The 20,669-nt window shown below is 55.0% G+C and overlaps 2 protein-coding genes across 3 annotated transcripts; both read right to left on the reverse strand.

Moving 5' to 3' along the window:
• Window positions 1–2,719: 2,719 nt before the first annotated feature.
• On the reverse strand, window positions 2,720–4,465 carry Tmem147 (transmembrane protein 147). Its single transcript, XM_051162749.1, has 7 exons — window positions 4,365–4,465; window positions 4,223–4,292; window positions 3,672–3,731; window positions 3,440–3,576; window positions 3,226–3,310; window positions 3,006–3,127; window positions 2,720–2,912 (listed from the first exon to the last, which is right to left on the reverse strand). The coding sequence occupies exons 1-7, from the start codon at window positions 4,439–4,441 to the stop codon at window positions 2,789–2,791; spliced, it is 675 nt and encodes a 224-aa protein (XP_051018706.1). The 5' UTR covers window positions 4,442–4,465; the 3' UTR covers window positions 2,720–2,788.
• A 482-nt stretch (window positions 4,466–4,947) lies between these two features.
• On the reverse strand, window positions 4,948–20,096 carry Gapdhs (glyceraldehyde-3-phosphate dehydrogenase, spermatogenic). Of its 2 annotated transcripts, XM_051162728.1 has the most exons (13): window positions 20,030–20,096; window positions 17,084–17,096; window positions 14,951–14,967; window positions 11,904–12,111; window positions 10,507–10,603; window positions 10,037–10,143; window positions 7,802–7,892; window positions 7,595–7,713; window positions 7,165–7,246; window positions 6,728–6,879; window positions 6,408–6,570; window positions 5,431–5,528; window positions 4,948–5,020 (listed from the first exon to the last, which is right to left on the reverse strand). In XM_051162728.1, the coding sequence occupies exons 1-13, from the start codon at window positions 20,094–20,096 to the stop codon at window positions 4,948–4,950; spliced, it is 1,287 nt and encodes a 428-aa protein (XP_051018685.1). The 2 variants fall into 2 exon arrangements, with proteins under 2 accessions (XP_051018685.1, XP_051018684.1); XM_051162727.1 differs by lacking the exons at window positions 14,951–14,967; window positions 17,084–17,096.
• Window positions 20,097–20,669: the final 573 nt, after the last annotated feature.

A 20,669-nucleotide genomic window follows, 5' to 3' on the forward strand; every position in this document is an offset into this window, starting at 1 on the left:
CTGTCCTTTATTCCCCTTTACCCCCAAAGTCCCACACCCTTTTGGAGCAGTGGCACCCCAGGCGAGTTCCAACGGAGGTGTGTCTATCCCAAGGCCTCCATCCATCTGCACGGAGGGTGCCTGGGGGCGGCTGCAAACCCCTCCGCATTCTGCTGGACAGTAATAAAACCGCACCACGTCGACTGCACAGCGCCAAGTGTTTACCCTTGACTCCCCACAGGCCTACCACGTAGGGGTTTATGTTCAGGGCTGCGGCGTCTGCAGGGCCTCTTTCAGAGCTTCCTGGCACAGGGATCTGGACTTGCACAGCAAGCAGGCTGTTGCCACAGCCCACAGGCCAGTTCCCGTATGTCCTTACCCAATCATGCAGGTCCTCCCCCCCCTCCACTCCTGCTGGGAACACCCCATCCCTCGGGCTGGGCCTAGGATTCTCCTCCCTCTTGTCAGCCCCTAACCCCAACCCCTCAAGCCCCGAGGGACTTCAGTTCCACATCTGTGTCCCACTCATGTGACCCACATTGGCCTTTCCATCACTCTCAGACCTGCTCCCGTATGCTATCCAGTCTCACCCAACAGCGGGACGGAAGGCTCTTGGGGGTCAACAAGCCCCCAAAAGGGGCTCTTGTCCCTCTGCTGACCTGTCACCTCCCTACTTCACCTCCTACTGACCAACAAAGACAACCAGCTGTCACCTCAGCTTACTTTCCCACCCTCGGCTGAGGACTGTTCCACCATGGCCTTCGGTACCTGCCCTTCCACACCATCACATGGACGGCTCCCCAAACCCTAACCCAGCTCTGGGAGCACCCGGCTGTCCTGGTCCCCATCAGCTCCAGCTCTGGGAGCACCAGGCTGGCCTGGTCCCCATCAGCTCCAGCCGCTGCTGGACTGGAGCCAAACAGTCTGACGCTTCCCAGGAGTGAGGCCTTTACAACCGCCCGGACACTACCTTTTCTCTGCGTGTCCCGCTAACCCATCCCCTAGATCTCAGCTGACGTGCCTTCCCCTGAGCCCCCTCCCACTACCCACAGGTTAGGTAAGGTTTTCCACAGAGCCCTGGCTCGTTCTGTCATCTCCATGAAGGGACGGGCAGGCCATGGGCTGGAGGTGCATGAAAAAGTGATCCCAATACGGCTCCAGTGCACAAAGCAGCCGGGATACAGAGTGCTGAGGAAGTGCACCTTCCCATCTTAGCGAGCCTAAAAGAGCTGCCCTTTCCTATGTCTAAAGAGCCCAGTCAAGGGCTGGGCGTGGTGGTGGCGACGCACGCCTTTAGTCCCAGCACCCAGGAGGCAAAGGCAGGTGGATCGATGTGAGTTCGAGGCCAGCCTGATCTACAAAGTGACAGCCAAGGCTATTCAGAGAGACCCTGTCTTGAAAAACAAAACAAAATAAAACCAAAAACAACAACAAAAAGAGCCCAGTCAACGTGGAGTGGGGCAACTGCCCTGCTCCCCGGTGGCATGGGGATGTGTGATAAGTGGGAAGACCAAGGCTGAGAAGCACCCTCCTGAGACAGTAGAATTATTATCAAAGTGGAACTTAAAAACACTAGACAGTCAAGGCCTTGGTTCTGACACGTCCTTCTCAGGGAGTGGAGGGGATAAAAGCCTAGCCCAGAGGACCAAGGAAGGGCAAACCACAGTGGTATAAAGTTGGCATCCAGGATGGTATTCAGGTCAGTGGGCTATTTAGCTACAGCTACCTGGCTATAGCTGACCTAGAATCCCTTCTCCGCAGCACCCTTGGGAGACTTATTCTGAAGGCTGCGGAACTGGTCAAAATATTGAGAAGCAAGCCGGGTGGTGGTGGTGGCACACGCCTTTAATCCCAGCACTCGGGAGGCAGAGGCGGGCGGATCTCTGAGAGTTCGAGGCCAGCCTGGTCTACAAAGTGAGTCCAGTACAGCCAAGGACAACACAGAAAAACCTTGTCTCGGAAAACAAAACAAAACAAAACAAAAAACACAACACACACCCCCAAACAACAACAACAAAAAACCCAAAAAACAAAAACATGGAGACGCTCGGAGTCAAGGAATTCTTCCTGGAAGCCTTGTGGCTCAAATGGCGGTAGGAACCTAGCTAAGGAAAGCATTTCAAGGGGCAGCTCCAGACAGATCGATGGGGAAAGGGCACAGGCTGCTGTCAACTTTACAACGACACACCACACGGTTACAAGCCCAGGATAGTAACCTAGTTAAGACAGGTTTCAGATGAAGGCCCCTAGTTGTCACATAGTGGATGGATCAGAGTGGAGAAATAGGGCGCTGCAGTGTTGGGAGGTGGCTGGCCTAGGGAAGGCCCCGCGTGGAAGAGGGCTCAGGCCAAGCTGTAAGAAAGGAAGAATTAAGCGAGGAGATGGTGTCGCACACCTTTAATCCCAGCACTCGGGAGGCAGAGGCAGGTGGATCGCAGTGAGTTCTAGGCCAGCCTGGTCTACAAAGTGAGTCCAGGACAGCCAAGGCTACACAGAGAGACCCTGTCTCGAAAAACCAAAAAAAAAAAAAAAAGCCCCTCTTGAACTCTGGAGTGCCCATTCCTTAGCCTGTTGGATGATTATCAGGCCCTCAGGCTCCCGTGGGGAGACCAGGAGGACTGGCCAACATTCCAGCTGGCCCACCCAGTTCCAAAACCAGACAAGCTCTGTGGGACCTAAGTGACATAGTCCTGGGATTCAGTTTCTGGGAGAGGAAAGGACACACAAAACAAACTTTCCAAACACGGTTTACTTAGCTAAAATCTGGAGAGAGGCAGCGAAAAGGCGTGCCAACACCTAGGACGCCAGGCTAGGAGTGTACATTGACAACAGCAACATACAGGGCCAAGGTGCTGAGGGCCAGCAGTCCTGTCACTACCGCCCGGGCCAGCAGCGCTGTCCAACTACCCAGCGAACAGAGGTGGACGAAGGTCCTGTGGGGAAACATCGCAATGAGGAAAAGAAAGAGAAGACACCCACACCCACACACCCCATTTGAACCCAGCCTCAAACTCCAGCCAGCTTACTCCATGACAAAGGCCTTGTAGACACTAAGGAACATCAGGAGGAGCACAGCGGGCCGGAATGTGTGGTACAGGTCATAACGTGTTATCATCCAGACCTGAGCCGATGCGATGATGTAGTGGACCTGCAAGGGAGGAAGTGGGGAAGTTGGGGAGGGGCACGTTTTTGGGGGGAGAAGAGCGGCTAACAGCGTAAAGTCAGGGTGGGGACAAGACTGCATACCAGACTGATGTTGGAGTCTATGCTCATTTGGATGTATTTCCAGTCAAATTCAATGCCTCGGGCTCCCACCCAGAGAGGGATGCAGCTGAGGATGCAAAGGGGAGGGGGCAGTCTCTAGTACCCACACCCCCAGGCCCGGGCACCCAGACTCTGATCCCCACCCTCCAGCACCCCTTGTGGGACCCAGGTCTGGACTCCAGGTTGGTCCACACACCGGGACATGATGAGCTCAGCAGTTGCCCAGCCCAGGGCAGCAACCATGATCTTGTACTCTCCCTTGCCTGCATTCCGGGACATGACAAGGTTTAGGCCTATGAGGTCCGCCACATCCACACTGGCCTTCATGAATTCCTGTGGGTCAGGTAGAGAGGCTTTAGTAAACACACCTGGGGACCGGGCGGGGGCCCACTCCTGCACTCCGGTAGGCCCTCCCTTGTCCCACTCACCCCAATGAAGTCATAGATGCCACCTTCCCAGGTGGGGAAGAAAGTGGCCAAGAACAGCATCTGAGAACAGAAAGTAGAAAGGTCACCGGAAGGTGAAGGAGATTAAACCAACAAGCCAACCCGAAATGTGGATACCGTGGAGCGCACGCACGCAAGAGGAAGGCATGACGCGGGTCCTGGGGGGCGGGGGTCATTCTAGGTGTCAAGTGGCAACATCACAAGAGTGGGGGGGTAGATTCGGAGCAAATGCCTGGGTTCTAGAAGTCTACAAGTTCACACACGGTGAAAGTGAAGTCGAGAAATGCCTTAGTGAAATGCATGCGTAGTAGCCTGGGCAGCACCATGCGACACCCTGTGGGTGAAATATCACTTAGACAACACTAAGAGGTCTCCTCAGCTTTACCAAAAAGTGCTACGAAAAGTTGCTCCGGGCCTCTCCCGGGCTTCCATGCCTTCTCAAGGTACTCTCGGGCATGGCGCCTAAAGCGAGGGTGGCCCTACGGAAGGCACCGCGGCGGAGCCAGACACGTGGAGTCCCCGGAGTCCCTCACCTTGCATAGCTGCACAAAGAGGTAGGTGACCCCGGCCTGGACGCACTTCCAGAAGGCGTTGTACTCAGACCTGAAGAAGCGGGCGGTGAGGGGTCGGCCCGGGCCCGCCCCCAGCCCCGCACCCTCTCCGCCCCGCACTCACAGGCCGCTGCACTTGTACGTGATGAAATAGGGAAAGTAGGCGAGGGCGAAGCAGTTCCCGAAGTGGAACAGGGTCATGACGACGGCCGCCCCGTCCCGCCTGCGCGGGACTCGCGGGTCCTCTGAGCTCCGCTCTCCGCCTCGCCCGCACCGGGGCCTGGAGCCCACCTGACCGCCGTGGCCCGCGCGCGGCCTTACGGGAACTGTAGTCCAGCCCGGCGCGTCGCGCGCCGTGACGTCAGAGCGCCCATTGCCCGCCGGGGCGCTGGGGCCATCTAGAGCCCTAAGGCTATTGAAGAAGACAGGGTGTTCCGACAGCGCCTGCCCTCCACCACCGTGGCACCGGGCTCGGAGCCAAGCGCCGCCTCGCTCGCTCGCTCATTCGGGAACCTTGCACCCGGCCCTGGGCGCACGGGGATCGGCGCAGAGACGAGAGGGCCAAGCTGTGCGCACTCTGGTTTTTATTTGCTGCTGACACGGCGGCCGCGCGAGAGCCGCGCACCCTCCTCTGAGGGGCTGGGGGTGGGGGCCGGGGCCCGAACGCGAGGTGCGCGGTGGGGAGGGGCCGGGAGGGGCCTTCTTCGTTACTTCTCTCTGCTGAACATGTAGCGGAGTAGATCGACCACGCGGTTACTGTAGCCATATTCGTTGTCGTACCTGGGGGGGAGAGGGAGGCGGCGTCAGTGTGTGTGTGCGCGTGCCTGTGTGTGTGTGGGTGTGTGTGTGCGTGTGTGTGCGTGTGCCTGTGTGTGTGCGTGTGTCTGTGTGGGTGTGTGGGTGGGTGTGCCTCTGTGGGTGTGGGTGTGTGAGACCTTGGGGGGAGAGGGAGGTGGCGTCAGTGTGTGTGCGTGTGTGTGCATGTGTGTGTGTGCCTCTGTGTGTGTGTGTGTGCGTGCACGTGTGGGTGTGGGTGTGTGAGACCTGGGGGGGAGGGAAGTGATGTCAGTGTGTGTGCTTGTGTGTGCGCACGCGCCTCTGTGTGCGTGTGTGTGTGCCCTGTGTGTGTGTGCCTGTGTGTGTACCCCTCCGACCAGCCTGCTATCCACGCCGGCGTTTTCCCGCTTTACCAGGAAACGAGCTTGACAAAGTTGTCGTTGAGGGCAATTCCAGCCATAGCATCGAAGATGGACGAGTGGGAGTCGCCGGTGAAGTCCGTGGAGACCACCTGCGTGACAGCGTCACAGATACGTGCAACAGTGAGGACCTCCAGGAGCCCAGGCTTCGACTCCCAGACCACAGTGTCACTCACTCATCTGCCCATATTGTGTATAGCGTTCTTTTGTGTTGGTGACAGGATGTAACCAAGGCAGGTGAAACCTTTTATCTTTCCCTCAGGGATACACATGGCGAGGAGGTGGCTTAGTAAAAATGCTTGTCACGTAAGCATCTGTATTTGGATCCCCAGAACCCACATATTCAAGGGAACGTCAACAAGGTGGAAGCACGGGTTTTTGTTTTATTTATTTATTTATTTTTAGAATATGAGGTCACCAAAAAATAAATAAATAAATAAATGTGAGGTCACTCTGTAGCCCTGAAACTCACTATGTAGGGCTGACCTCAAACTCAAAGATGTGCTACCTCTATTTCCCTGAGTGCTGGGATTAAAGGCTGGCAAGAACTGGTGTCTTTTGTTCATGAAGCGCGTACTAAGCACCTTCTGAATGCCAGGCCCTGGATAGGTGCCTGAAAGCTCCCTGAGTTAGCTCTTGGACAGTATGTGCTGTAGGGTACAGGAGTGACTTCTGGTCACAGCGGTGAGGAAAAAGTGGCACCGACAGATCAAAGCAACATAGTGGCCAAGACGCTCAGGCAGATCTTCCCCTGGCCTACAGGTTATGCGGTGTTTTGTTTTGTTTTGTTTTGAGAACAGGGTCTCATTTTGTGGCCCTGGCTGGCCTCGCACTCAGAGACCTTAGGTGTGTCCCACCAGGGCCAGCTGGTCTGCAGTTCTTATATCGGCCCATGCAGAGTAGCTTCCTGATGAGGGGGACTCCGCAACCCCTCCCCCAAGAGCTTCCCCCAAGGTTTCCTCAGTCCCTACCTGGTCCTCTGTATAAGCAAGGATGCCAGCCAAAGGCCCCTTGGCTGCCTCTTTCATGGCATCTTTGATAGCTTCATAGGAGGCAGGCCGGGCCAGGCGGCAGGTGAGGTCCACAACGGATACATTCGGTGTTGGCACCCGGAATGCCATTCCTGTTAACTTCCTAGAGAATTTCAGAGTGAAGTGGGGAGTCAGAGGCCAGGGGCTTATGCTCCCACTGTACCCCTCGCCTTGGGGCCGCTGAGGTCCTCCTATGGTGTGACACCCATCCCCACCCCCACCCCACCCCCCTGGCCTGGTTGCAGGTTGTTTCCTCATACCCCTTGAGCTCTGGGATGACTTTGCCTACAGCTTTGGCGGCCCCAGTGGAGGATGGGATGATGTTCTGGTGAGCACCCCGTCCACCTCGCCAGTCCTTCTTCGATGGCCCGTCTACCGTCTTCTGAGTGGCCGTGTAGGAATGGACTGTGGTCTTGGGGGAACGAGAGGGGCCAAGATGAAGCCTTCTCGCTCCTAACCTCTCATTCCTCTTTCTTCTAGGACTTGGGGAGGTGACCCTAGGTATGGGGGGGGGTGGCTACCAGGGCCACCACCACAGACCACAGGAAGGGGCCACCTGGAAGCCAGGGCTTAGCTTTCCAAAAAGCGGATGGGACGATTCCTTTCTAAGCTGTTTTCCCCTGCTAACTCCAGGCCTCACGCAAGGCCCGGGAAGGAGGGGCTGGGTTGCCTGCCACCCTTCCCGCCCCCAACTCACCATCAGCCCTTCCACGATCCCAAAGCGTTCGTGAATGACCTTGGCAAGGGGAGCCAGACAGTTGGTGGTACAGGACGCGTTGCTGAAATGGCCACAGCGTGTCAGATGTGTGTCAGAGCCCCCCCACCCCTTCACCGTCAACGCTTGCTTAACCACGGCTGGTTCCGTGAGGGCTCCCTGGGGATGCCGTAAGGAGGGGGAGCCGCTGGGGGATGCTGCCTAGGCATGTCCTAAGATACGGAACATCCTAGTAGTCTCAGGGTGAAGTTAACATGATGACTCGAGACTGAGGAACCCGTAAGAAGGAACAAGTTGATGTGAAAGACATCACAGACGCTGTGATTGCGGGGCGCGGGGTGGGGAGAGAGGAGCGAGTATTTGCTACAGCGCAGCCGCCCACGCGCTCGAGGATTGGCTGTCACCCGGGTACCTGACGATGTTCATAGTGTCAGGGTTGTATTCTTTCTCGTTGACACCCATGACCAGCATGGGCGCGTCGGGGGAGGGCGCAGTGACCACCACACGCTGGGCACCAGCTGAGATATGTGCCTAGAGAGAGAGCACAGGGTTAGCGTCTCCAGGCACCAGGGTCCCGCCTCTCTTCCAAGGCAGCCCCGGGCACTCTTCCCCAACTTACCGAGGCTGCGTCCAGGGACAGGTACACACCAGTAGACTCCACCACATAGGGACTCCCCACAGACCTCCAGGGGATGTCTTTGGGATCTTTGCTGTAGAGTGGCGGGGACGCTGTGTCAGTGTCCCTCACTTGGGGACCTGAAATGCTCACACCTGTTCCCTAGCTCCATATATACACCTACCTGTTGCAGGCTGGTACCACCTTCCAAGCCCACACCAACCACTCACACTGTCTTGTCTGCTGCAACCTGCTGTGTCTAGACCGACTTCACACATGCAACTGCGGCTCCTACCCCCTCAGGGACCCTCCCGACAGTGCCTAAGTGGGGACCAGAGCCTTTTCTCATCACATGCTCAGAGCGTGGACTCTCAAGCTAGGCTGCCAGTGCTGCGTGGTCCCCAGCTCTGACCACCCTTCAGCCTCGTCGTCACCACTGAGCTCGTGCTGGGGTGAGTCTCCAAGGACAGACACAGCAGACAACCACGCATGAGCCACCTATGGGGGCGCTGGGAATTGAACCTGGGTCCTTGGACAGCAGTCTGATTCTTACTGCTGAGCTGTCAACACATAATGGTTTAATATCTGTGGTGCTGGGGGTTGATGCCAGGGTTCTGTACAGAGCAGAAAGTATTTTACTGAGCTCCATTCCTACTCTACAGCTGAAGTACCCTGTGGACAGCAGTGACCTCTGCCAGGCCATGGTGGCACACGCCTTTAATCCCAGCACTCGGGAGGCAGAGGCAGGCGGATCGCTGTGAGTTTGAGGCCAGCCTGGTCTACAAAGCGAGTCCAGGACAGCCAAGTCTACGCAGAGAAACCCTGTATCAGTCTATGTTTTCACGTGATTTTTGTTGGTTGGTTGGTGGTAGCATCTCCCACGTAACCCAGCCTGGCCTGCAATTTCCATGATCCTCCTGCCTCAGCTTCCTGAGAGCATCGTGACCAGCTTTGCCTTGATGCTCCCACAAATGTTTGTGTCTGAGATGTGTCAAACACCCGTCCTTGCTGTTTTCTACCGGAGTCTAGCAGCAGTCTGTCAGTGACTCCCATCTTGGGGTTTGTCCCTCACGGAATTTATCACGTGACAGGAGACTTAGAAGATTGCTTCTCGATCATTCCATGCCATGGGGCTGGATCTGCTTCTCGTGTGTGTGTGTGTATGTGTGTATGTGTGTGTGTGTGTGTGTCCCCGTCCCCTAGAGCTATAATTACAGGAGGCTCTGAGCCACCTATTGGACTGCTGGGAATTGAACTTGGGTCCTCTGAAAGCAATCTGTAATAACTGCTGAGCTACCTCTCCAACCCTGATCAATGCATATTCATTTCATTTTTGAGGTGCTGAGGATTGGGATCGATACACACCAGAAAGTGTTCAACTACTGAGCCGCGTCACTTGTCTTACAGCCTGCACATTAGCCACTAATTAGGCACTAAACTGCCATGAGCCTTCGGTCTGGATTTTTATTTTATTTTATTTTGAGACAGAGTTTTTCTGTATAACAACCCTAGACTGTCCTGGGCTTGCTTTGTAGACCAGGGTGGCCTCAAACCCACAGAGATCTACCTGTCTCTGCCTCTCAAGTGCTGGGATTAAAGGCAAGCACCACCACCGCCCAGTGGTCTGAATTTTTTTATCTGTAGAAAACTTCCTTAATGCCGGGCGGTGGAGGTGCACGCCTTTAATCCCAGCACTTGGGAGGCAGAGGCAGATGGATCACTGTGAGTTTAAGGCCAGCCTGGTCTACAGTGTGAGTCTGGGACAACCAAGGCTACACAGACCCTGTCTCAAAGCCCCCCTCCACTGCCCCCCAAAAATGTGGAGGCCCAGGGTTCCCAGAGGTGACCAGTGTGGCAGGTGAGACACGGACTGCAAGGTGGGGTGCATAGCACCTGGAGGACAGCATGAGCTGAGACCGTGTTTGGCGGTGCCAAGGAGCATTGCGGGGGTGGGGGGAGGTAGGTAGAGGAGTGCCTTGGTTCAGTGGAGATTCAAAAGGCCTCAGGGGCTATTGGGTAGCCATAGTGAGGTAGCTGATGACTCGGGAGGTGGGGGCGGGGCAGGAGATGAGGCACAATGAAGGCACAGACTCCAGAGAGCGTGCGTTAAATACAAAACGCAGTCCCCGCGACTGTTTCAGACGTCAGAGACCTCCCTGCGGCCCTCTTTCTAAACAGCACCTAGAGGCATGTGCACATAGTTGAGGTGTAGAGTCAGGTGTCCCGTCCTGTCCTTACCACTGGTACACGTTGATGCCAAGGTTGTCCACAACCAGTTGCCCGTTCTTGTGTTCCACGCTTCCTTTATATCTACCGTGTGTGGAGTCATATTTGAACATGTACGCCTGCGGTAGGTAAGAGTGGGGCCCTGATCTTAGGTGGCAGAGCGAGAAACCCAAGTCCCCCCGCCCCCCCCCCCCCCCCCTTGGAGAAGATTCTTCAAGGTTCCACATTGCAGTGGGGTGCCTTCCAGAGATCTCTTGGAACCCGCTGCCCAACTCAGGTGCCACTTTTTCTTTTTCTTCTTGGACACGGAGTTTCTCTGTGTAGCCCTGGCTGTCCTGGACTCACTTTGTAGACCAGGCTGGCCTCCAACTCACAGCGATCCCCCTGCCTCTGCCTCCCAAGTGCTGGGATTACAAGCGTGCACCACCCCCGCCCGGTTCAAGTGCCACTCCTGTCAGCCCCTCCTGCCACCTGCCACCTACCATGTACTCTGGGTCAATGAAAGGGTCGTTCACTGCCACCACCTTAATGCCTTTCTCCATGCAGACTCTCATCACCAGGCGGCCAATGCGTCCAAATCTGTCCAAGCAGGAAAGGAGACGGGTGTGAGAACAGAGTGTCCTGCCATAGCTCGTGTTGAACTCCACTACCCCCACCCCTCTGCACCTCCTTTACAGGGTCTCACTGTGTAGACCTGGTTGGCCTGAAACTCACAAAGATCCTCTGCCTCTGCTGGGATCAAATGCATGGGCTACTATTCGCAGCCTCTAGTTTTTTTTTTTTTTGTTTTTTTTTTTTTTTTTTTGCGACAGGGTCTCTCTGTGTAGCCTTGGCTGTCCTGGACTCGCTTTGTAGACCAGGCTGGCCTCGAACTCACAGCGATCCACCTGCCTCTGCCTCCCGAGTGCTGGGATTAAAGGTGTGCGCCACCACCACCCTGCTTTGTTTTCCGTGTTTTTCGAGACAGATTAGTTTAGAACTCACAATACATAGCCCAGGCTGGCCCTGGATTTTGGGAGTCCTGCTTTAGGCCCCCTACCTGCTAGTGCTATATGCACACCACCATGTCTTGCCCTGTTCCTATCCCTATAGAAGGGTAGACTGAGGCAAGCTTCACACCTCTTCCTGTGAGAATCGCCGCACCCCCCCCCCCCCAGTCCAGTGAGATCTATGTTCCTTACCAGGGTACTTCAGGTTGTGTTTTTTTTTAAATAGGCAGGAACTTTCCGTTCTTCTTTTTTTTTTTTTTTTATCTTTTTAAAAAAGATTTATTTATTGTGTATGCAATGTTTTGCCTGAATGTACACCTGCAGGCCAGAGGAGGGCACCAGATTTTATTATAAATGGTTGTGAGCCACCATGTGGTTACTGGGAATTTAACTCAGGGCCTTTGCAGGAGCAGACAGTGCTCTTAAACCTCTGAGCCATCTCTCCAGCCCAGTGCTTCTGACACTTCAGGTCTTAAAGGACTCTCCGCACCTGCTCTGCTACCCCCCTATTTTTCCTGACAGCTGTGCAGATTTCCTGGCTGCCTTTGAACACACTGAAGCATGGCCCTTCCCTGGCAGAGCCCTTGTTTATGCCACTCACTACCCTCAAAGACTTTCCCCACGTAGAGAGCTAGCCGGCTGCCTTTTTTCACCCAGCCTTGCCCCCACGTCTCTTCCCAAAGTCCTTCAGTGGCCTACCATGCAGCCCTGAACTACCTTGGTTCTGTATCCGACTGTTGTGTTCCCTGTGGGCTGGCCTGCCCAGTGAAAAGAAGGAAGATACCTCCAGCCCACAGTGACCCCGAGGAGGCCTCAGCGACGGCCTCCGGGGTTGGCTGCCTGGCTGGCTGGCTGGCTCCAGCGTCAGCTCAGGCCTGAGGTAGACTCACCCATTGATGCCCACTGTCAGCTCCTTAGCGGGCTTCTTGGGTGGCGGAGGAGGCGGAGGAGGCGGAGGAGGCGGAGGAGGCACCTCTTCTACCTTGACTGGAGGAGGCGGGTCCTCAACTTTGGGCGGTGGTGGAGGTGGTGGTGGCGGGGGTGGCGGATCCTCAATTTTGGGCGGAGGTGGAGGTGGAGGTGGTGGTGGTCTGATTACTGCGGGGAGCAGAGAGTTTAGCAAGGGGCTTAGTGAGCGGGGTCACTCCATACAAGACGGCGAGATGGCTCAGAGGGTCAAGGTGCGCGCGCCTAAGGCTTGTGACCCAAGTGTCACTCCTGGAACCCATGTGGTAGGAAGAGAGCCGACGTCCACCAATTGTCCTCTGACCTCCACATTCACACACAAGGCGTGAGTGTTTCCCATGCACTCGCGCGCACACACACACACGCGCACACACACACACACACACACAATAAGGGTGTTTGTTTGTTTGTTTGTTTTGGAAGAAAAAGCCATGTTTACCTCAAAGAACCCCTTGAACTTTGAGACCCTAGTGGCCAACTTCGTGGCCTGGTGTTTCTTTGCCCAGCACGCTGAGACACAGAGCAAGCAAGAGTACCGAGGTTAATGTGTGAACGGGGATTTCTCCCCGAACTTCGTTTTCAGTGTGTGTGTGTTCTGTGCCCCGGTTTCCCACCCTGTGAGAGGCAGATAAAACATCCTACATATGTTGTTATGTCCCTCCCTGTTTCTTTCCCCCTTTTCCTTCCCTTCCTCCTTTTTGAGACAGTCTCATACCTGAACTCTGTTTTTTTCTTCAAGACAGTTTCTCTGTGTAGCCCTGGCTGTCCTCGAGCTAGCTCTGTAGACCAGGCTGGCCTCAAACTCACAGAGTGCTGGGATTAAAGGAGTGCGCCGACGTCCAGTTTAAATTCTGGAATCCTGCTGCCTCAGCTTCCACAATGGTGGGATTACAGGTGCAGCCCACCTTAAGGCCTGCTTCCCTTTTCCTCCCAGTGTGGGGATGAGCCCGGGGCCTCCAGTCTGTTACCCGATTTCTCCCCCACTTCACTGAGCCCCGTGCTTGGGTGTCACTACTTCAGAGATCGCCTCCTGACCCTGTAATGATCCTGACTCCACTTCTGTGAGGTAAGACTCACCCTGGGAGGCCTTTTCTAGAAAAGTCCAACTTAGTTGGGCAATACTGACGCACAGGAATCCTCTTCCTCTCTTCCCACCCCTTTCTTCGTTGGGAGAGGGGCCCTCTCTTTGTAGTCCAGGCTCTCTTTAAACTAAGGAGCCAAGGACACTGAGCCCTTGGTCCTAGTGCTAGCCCCAGCCCTGGAGGGAATTCTGTTTTAAGCTGCGCTCAGGTGGCTAGGAACTTTTAGGAGCCGAGGTATCATCCCACCCTGAGTTGTTTAATCCATCCTCTAAGGACAAGGGTGGGAGAGGGCCGGAGCCTGAGGAGGGGGCAGGAGAACATGGCACCAGGAAGGGTTTGGGGCTGGGAGCCAGTGGCCAGCTGGTCTGTTTCTCCCTTTTCCTCAGACTGGAGGAGGCCTGGAAATGGATGCCGGGGGCTACCTGAGACTTGCTGTGGCTTCCTGTGCCTTGTGCACCTGAACGCATGTACACACAGCCTCCGACTGGGTCTGCCCAGCACCTCCACTGAACAGGGACAGTGAGCCCTCAGGTCTCACCCGTGAGACTCTGTGCACACAAGCCTCCCTTGCCTGTAAAGGAAGCAGCCTGCCCTGGGGGTGGGGTGGGGCTACAAGCACCCTTGCTGTCTGAAATCCAGTGAGGACTAAGCCCAACCAGCCCCTTTGTCCCTGGCCACCAGGGACATCAATGAAATGTAAGAAACACACCCTACCTACATGCTCCTGGTCACCCCTCCCTGTCCTGGCCCCCTGCCTCATCTTGGCCTCTCCACTGTTAGTACCCAAAGCTCAGGCCGACCCAGGGAGCACAGACCCCGACCCCCACCCCCATCCCAACCAGAAGCTCTGGGTGAGGAAGGAGATGGAAGTAGGGAAGGGAAGGATTCTGGGAGGAAAGAGGCCTGGAGGGTCCAGCCCTGGCCTGCTCCACCAGGGGCACCAAGCAGTCAGCATTCTGGTGGAGGGAGTGTCTCAGGACTCAGGCCTGAGGGTGTGCTGACTCCCAGACCTCACTTTCCTCCTCTTCCCAGGATCACCCCCAAAGGCTGTCCCATCTTCACCTGGGCATGGCGGCCGCAGTATCTGGACAACGGTGACATTAGTGAGGACGACGTCGCGTTTCGACATGGCCTAAGGTCTCATGGCCTGGCTGCCTTGGGCCCCTCCGTGATGTTACTGAGGTGTGAAGTCCCCCAGAGCCTGGTGGCTCCAGAGCCTCTGGTGAGGTCACGTCACCCAGTGACATCATAGAGGGAATGGTGTGCAGGCTGGAGGCCCCAGCCTTTGAGAGTCCCACACAGAGGGTTTCAAGGCTATCCTCCGGCCTCCACCGTGGAGCCCACTGGGTTCACACGGAGGGTTTCAAGGCTATCCTCCGGCCTCCACCGTGGAGCCCACTGGGTTCACACGGAGGGTTTCAAGGCTATCCTCCGGCCTCCACCGTGGAGCCCACTGGGTTCACACGGAGGGTTTCAAGGCTATCCTCTGGCCTCCACCGTGGAGCCCACTGGGTTCACACGGATGCTCGTGGCTGCTGTCTCCCTTCCTCCCTCCCCTGGTACACCGCTCCATGCTTCTTCTCCTGGGTCTCTGAGGAGTCCCCCTAGCTCTCCCCCATGTCTGGAAATGCCTAGAAAGTCCCCAGCCCCCAGTCTCCCCTCGGCTGCCGGGGTTCCTCTCAGATGCTGTCGTACAAATGAGGTCATTCTCAACACGGTGCGAAGGGAGACAGAGATACTGTTAGAGTTTGAGATGATGGGGAGTGCAGCAGTGAAAGAGTGTCCCCTGGACACAACAGGAAGCCATGCTCCTGCACTCCCAGTAGCCGTGGCTGCCTGCATAAGACCCGCGTGCGTGTGGGAGATCCGGCCTGCTAGCTTCCAGCAGCCGGGTGGGGGTGGGGGGCTAGAGGGGGCAGGGAGGCTCACAAGCGCCCACCTCTGGCTGGGAAACTACCGATAGTTGGCTTCTGGGAGAGGGAAGTCTTTCAGGGTATTAGCCAAGCTTCAGTGGAAGGCCCCTGAGTGGGACCCCGTGGTATATCACAACAGGACAAAACCCCAAACCCCAAGAAGCGGGGAGGGAATTAGTGTTGGGGATGAGTCCTGGGAAGGATGTAGGGTTGAAAATGATTGACGCACACCTTTAATCCCAGCACTCAGGAGGAGGCAGAGGCAGGTGGAGCACCGCGAGTTCAAGGCCAGCCTGGTCTACAAAGTGACCCCAGGACAGCCAAGGCTACACAGAGAGACCCTGTCTCAAAAAAACAAAACAAGAAAAAAACAAAAAACAAAAAGAAAATGAAGTACCTTCATACATTTATAAAGCCAGGTGTTGGGGCACGCATGTGTAAGCCCAGAGTCTAACGGGTCAGCTAGCCTGGAGGGCACAACACAACACCGAGGGGACCCTGCCTCAGCACAGCAGGAGGAGAGAAGTGCCTCTATCAGTTGTCATGTGACTTCCGCAGTGTGCCCTCACACACACACACACACACACACACACACACACACAGTTTTAAAATTAAAAAAACACAATAGAATAAATACAAATCCAATACAAAATATGTGGTAAAGGGAAGTTTTCTGGGTAGAAAATGATACTTTGAGAAAGATGATATTGCCTTCTATGGAAGAAAAAGTTATTATTAAAGGTTATATTTAAATGTTTGTTATTTCAAAAACTGAAGGGACTAGGACACAGCTCAACAGTAGAGTTCTTGCCTAACAGCCAAGAAACCCTGAACTTAATCTTCAACACTCCAAAAAAAAAAAATACTCGATTATGATCTTTTAAAAATATATCAAGTAAAAAATAAAAAAATGTATCAAGTGCCCTATGTCTCATGGTTCCTGTGGCCTACCCTCTCAGCGACAGCCCGCGTGTGCCATGTCTGTGGTAGAATGTGTGTGAACTGATGCAGGCTCCTGAGTTAACTCACCTGCAGAGAGCACTTGCCGTGCAAGCCCGACCACCCACCTACGTTCAGTTTCGTGCACCGAGTGTAGACAGAGAAGTGACTCCTGGTCAGCTCTCATGACCTCTACGCACACCGAAGCCCCCAAATTACATCTTAGGAAAGGAGGCGCAGGAGAGAACGCAGGAGAGAAGGCGGCTCAGCAGTTAAGAGCACTCTTTTGTCCTGCAGAAGAACCCTAGTTCAGATCCCAGAACCATCTGTAACCAGGAGACCTGATGCCCTCTTGTGGCCTCTGCAGGCACCGCATGCACAGCGCACACATACATACATGCATGCAAGCACTCAACCCTAAAAAAGCTTAAAAGGGTGGTGCAGGCCTTTAATCCCAGCACTCGGGAGGCAGAGGCAGGCAGATCGCTGTGAGTTCGAGGCCAGCTTGGTCTACAAAAGGACAGCCAGGACTGTTACACAGAGAAACCCTGTCTCGAAAAACCTAAAAAAAAAAAAAAAAAGGATGTAAACCAGACTGGAGAGATGGTCCAATGGCTAAGAGTAGGTATCTGAGTTCTAGTCCTAGCACCTACCCCAGGTGTCTCACAACTGTAATTTCATTTCCAGGGGCATCTAGCTCCTCTGGCTTCTGCAGACACCTGCACTACACACATACACATGAGAGAGAGAGAGAGAGAGAGAGAGAGAGAGAGAGAGAGAGAGAATATTACACATACCCAAAGAAAAACCTGCTGTAGAGCACTTGTTTAAAATGACCTAGGTCCCGAGTTTGGTTTCAATACCTGACCCCTGACCCCTGACCCCTGACCCCACAGACAAAAAAAATTTGTTTACATTATACTCTATTCAATATGCAAGAGATCTGTGACTAAAAATCCCAAGCCCCTGAATTTCTTTTTTTTTTTTTTCCTTGACAGAGGCACGTGCTGGAGATTGACTCCAAGGCTTCATATCTGCCAACCTTGCATTCTGCCATGGAGCCATGCCCCAGCCTACGCATGTCTCAACTAAAAAAAAAATAATAATAAATAAGACATGTCAGGCACAAGCCTTTGGTAACAGCACTCAGGAGGCAGGTCTCTGTGAGACCAAGGACAGCCTGCTCCACACAATGAGCTCTAGGCCAGCCAGGGTTATATAATAAGACCCGGTCTACCACAAAAATAAAACCTAACAAAAACAGTCCCGCAGGTGGATGGGGTTAGCACATGCCTAAAATTTCTGCCCCAGGGAAGTTCAGTCAGGAGTACCGCTGTGAGGTTTTGGTCTAGCCTGGACTACATAGCAAGAGTCTGTCTCAGAACCAACCAGACAACCCTCCTACACGTGCGTCATCTGGGGAGCCCAGGTAAGAGATGAGTGTGTGTTGGGCCTCCTCCTTGAACCCAGCGCCTTAGGCATGCTAAGCAAGTTTTCTACAATTGCACCACCTCCCCTGGCCCTCAGGATTTTAAAATTATTATTGATTTGTTGGTCTGTGTACATGAGTGCACGTGTGTGTGTGTGTGTGTGTGTGTGTGTGTGTGTGCGCGCCTCAGCCTCCTTAGTTCTGGGATTATGGGTGTGTTCCACTTTGCCGGGCTGCCCACCCCAATCTCCTTCTTTTACTGCTGGAGAAAAACCCAGCGCCTCCCCACTAACAGAGCATTCTGACATAATACACCCCACTCTTTTTTCTTTCGGGACAGGGTTTCTCTGTGTAGCCCTGGCTGTCCTGGACTCACTTTGTAGACCAGGCTGGCCTCGAACTCACAGCAATCATCCTGCCTCTGCCTCCCAAGTGCTGGGATTAAAGGGGTGCGCCACCACCGCCAAGCTCCATGTTAGTATTTCTAAGATCCTTTCTGGGCCCTGTCTGAAAATGGATCCAGTTCTGTGAGCCCCAAACTGCTATGGTAAGAGTTGCCCAAGGAAGGTCTTTTCCTCAGAAGTTCTGCCTCTGCCTGGGAGTGGTAGCACCGAGGCCCAGGGATTTTGTCTCTCTCTCGCTCTCTATGTCTCTGTCTCTTTGAGACAGGGATTTTTCTCACTGGAGCCCAGGCCGTCCTCAAACTCACTTTGCGGTGAGGATGACTTTGAACCCTTGACACTTAGTGCTGCGATGACAGTGCCGCCACCAGACCAGGCAGGAATCCTGCTCTGTAAGGTGCATGCGGCTGGCTGTCACCCGAGGGACATTTAGGAGACAGGGGCGGCACTGTCCTAGGTGGAAAAACTGTTGGCTTCCCATGAGCATCTAAAGTGTGCTTCTGTCTGAAGTGTAGATGGAGGGCCTCCCTCTGAAGAGAGGAAGGGAGAAGTGAAGACGGGCTTAGAGGTGCGAATGGCACACAAGACCTCCAGCTGGCCTGTTCTGGATCCCCAACCCTGGCTTTAGCCACCTGCGGCTGTGTGAGCTTGGAAAAGTTAATGAACCTCTCTGTTCTGTCTCCCTGATGTTGCAGCTTCCGTCCAGAGGGAACGGAAGGGTTCTGAGGGACCCGAAGACCCACAGGTTAGAAGGTGATTTTAGTGGAACAAGACACAGTGTCCAACAGTTGGGAGTACCAAGGAGGGCTAGAGGCGAGGATGGCAGTTACCACAGGCAAGGGAATAAGGCGCAGTGGCCTCTCTCTCACCACCTCCCCCTGATTCTCAGACCTGAGGTTTGGAAACAGATAGTGGGTGTTTCCAAATGAACCGATAATTGCTCAAGGTGTCAGTCACTGTTTACTGGTGGCAATGACCTTCTACTCCCTGGTGACCTTGAGGACATGAGCATTCCTCGGGTTTCCATCTCTGTGGGCATGGGAGGGAGAGGTTTGGGCCATTGAGAGGACTCAGTGGGAAAAGGTGTTTGCTGCCACACCTGGCCACCTGTTTTAGATCCCTGGGCCCCATAGTGTGGACAGAGAGAGAGAGAGAGAGAGAGAGAGAGAGAGAGAGAGAGAGAGAGAGAGAGAGACAGACAGACAGACAGACAGACAGACAGACAGACAGACAGACCCTGGTAAGTTTCCCTCTGCCTCCACAGTGTGCTGTGGCGCACCCACACCGGAACATACCACTGTAAAAACCTTTGAAAACAAAAGGCTGCACAGGTTTCTTCCTTTAGAGTTCCAAGTGAGGCCCTACCCCTCACTCAGAAGCCGCCTTCCCTGCACCCATCACATACACCCACCTTACAGAGAGGGAATGGTGCGGGCGGCCACAGGGCAGGTCCTGACTGCTAGCCATCTGTTGCTGTGTCCCATACACACCCATCCACTTGTGGGAAGTGTGGACACCAGAGTGAATTGGGGGTTTGCCTCCCAGAAGCACTGGCTTCCTTCCTGTGCCTTGGGCACCTGAACACATGGTACACACAGCCTCCGGCTGGGTCTGCCCAGCACCTGGCACCAAGGTGGTACAGACTCCCGAGGCCCCGGAGAGAACCCTAGCTGCACCCTCCTTCCTTCCTTGGTCAGAAGACTGGGAAGTGGCTTCCCCTCTCTGGCCTCCACTGAACAGGGACAGTGAGCCCTCAGGTCTCACCCGTGAGGCTCTGTGCACACAAGCCTCCCTTGCTTGTAAAGGAAGCAGCCTGCCCTGGGGGTGGGGTGGGGCTACAAGCACCCTTGCTCTCTGCAGTCCAGTGAGGACTAAGCCCAACCAGCCCCTTTGTCCCTGGCCACCAGGGACATCAATGAAATGTAAGAAACACACCCTACCTACATGCTCCTGGTCACCCCTCCCTGTCCTGGCCCCCTGCCTCATCTTGGCCTCTGTGTCTCCCCCTCCACTGTTAGAACCCAAAGCTCAGGCCGACCCAGGGAGCACAGACCCCGACCCCCACCCCCATCCCAAGCAGAAGCTCTGGGTGAGGAAGGAGATGGAAGTAGGGAAGGGAAGGATTCTGGGAGGAAAGAGGCCTGGAGGGTCCAGCCCTGGCCTGCTCCACCAGGGGCACCAAGCAGTCAGCATTCTGGTGGAGGGAGTGTCTCAGGACTCAGGCCTGAGGGTGTGCTGACTCCCAGACCTCACTTTCCTCCTCTTCCCAGGGTCACCCCCACGCACCTGGGCATGGCTGCCTCAGCAGCTGGACAACGGTGACATTAGTGAGGACGACGTCGCGTTTCGACATGGCCTAAGGTCTCATGGCCTGGCTGCCTTGGGCCCCTCCGTGATGTTACTGAGGTGTGAAGTGCCCCAGAGCCTGGTGGCTCCAGAGCCTCTGGTGAGGTCACGTCACCCAGTGACATCATAGAGGGAATGGTGTGCAGGCTGGAGGCCCCAGCCTTTGAGAGTCCCACACGGAGGGTTTCAAGGCTATCCTCCGGCCTCCACCGTGGAGCCCACTGGGTTCACACGGAGGGTTTCAAGGCTATCCTCCGGCCTCCACCGTGGAGCCCACTGGGTTCACACGGATGCTCGTGGCTGCTGTCTCCCTTCCTCCCTCCCCTGGTACACCGCTCCATGCTTCTCCTGGGTCTCTGAGGAGTCCCCCCCTAGCTCTCCCCCATGTCTAGAGGTGCCTAGAAAGCCCCTCTCAGGCCTCCCCTCGGCTTCCTGGGTTTTCTAGGGTTTAAGAGAGTAGCTCTTCTCACCAAGGTGTAGGAGAGGAAGGAAATACTGTAGGATCCAGAGGTCTGGGAGAACAGCGACGAAACAGTGTCTCCCGGACATCACAGGACCGCTGCCCTCCTGAACTCACAGC

This window comes from Acomys russatus, chromosome 19 (genome assembly GCF_903995435.1).
Source record: "Acomys russatus chromosome 19, mAcoRus1.1, whole genome shotgun sequence".
Classification (NCBI taxonomy): Eukaryota; Metazoa; Chordata; class Mammalia; order Rodentia; family Muridae; genus Acomys; species Acomys russatus.

Bases quoted from the DNA above. Each gene is read 5' to 3' on its own strand.
- Tmem147 (XM_051162749.1), bottom strand. From the start codon at position 4,441: ATGACCCTGTTCCACTTCGGGAACTGCTTCGCCCTCGCCTACTTTCCC. The intron at 3,311-3,439 runs GTGTGTGGACCA...TTGCATCCTCAG, and splicing joins GCTGAGCTCATCATGTCCCG to CTGCATCCCTCTCTGGGTGG. The intron at 2,913-3,005 runs GTAAGCTGGCTG...GTTTCCCCACAG, and splicing joins TACAAGGCCTTTGTCATGGA to GACCTTCGTCCACCTCTGTT.
- Gapdhs (XM_051162728.1), bottom strand. From the start codon at position 20,096: ATGTCGAAACGCGACGTCGTCCTCACTAATGTCACCGTTGTCCAGCTG. The intron at 7,714-7,801 runs GTAAGTTGGGGA...CTCTCTCTCTAG, and splicing joins TGTCCCTGGACGCAGCCTCG to GCACATATCTCAGCTGGTGC. The intron at 5,529-6,407 runs GTAGGGACTGAG...GCTGTCACGCAG, and splicing joins TTGCTTATACAGAGGACCAG to GTGGTCTCCACGGACTTCAC.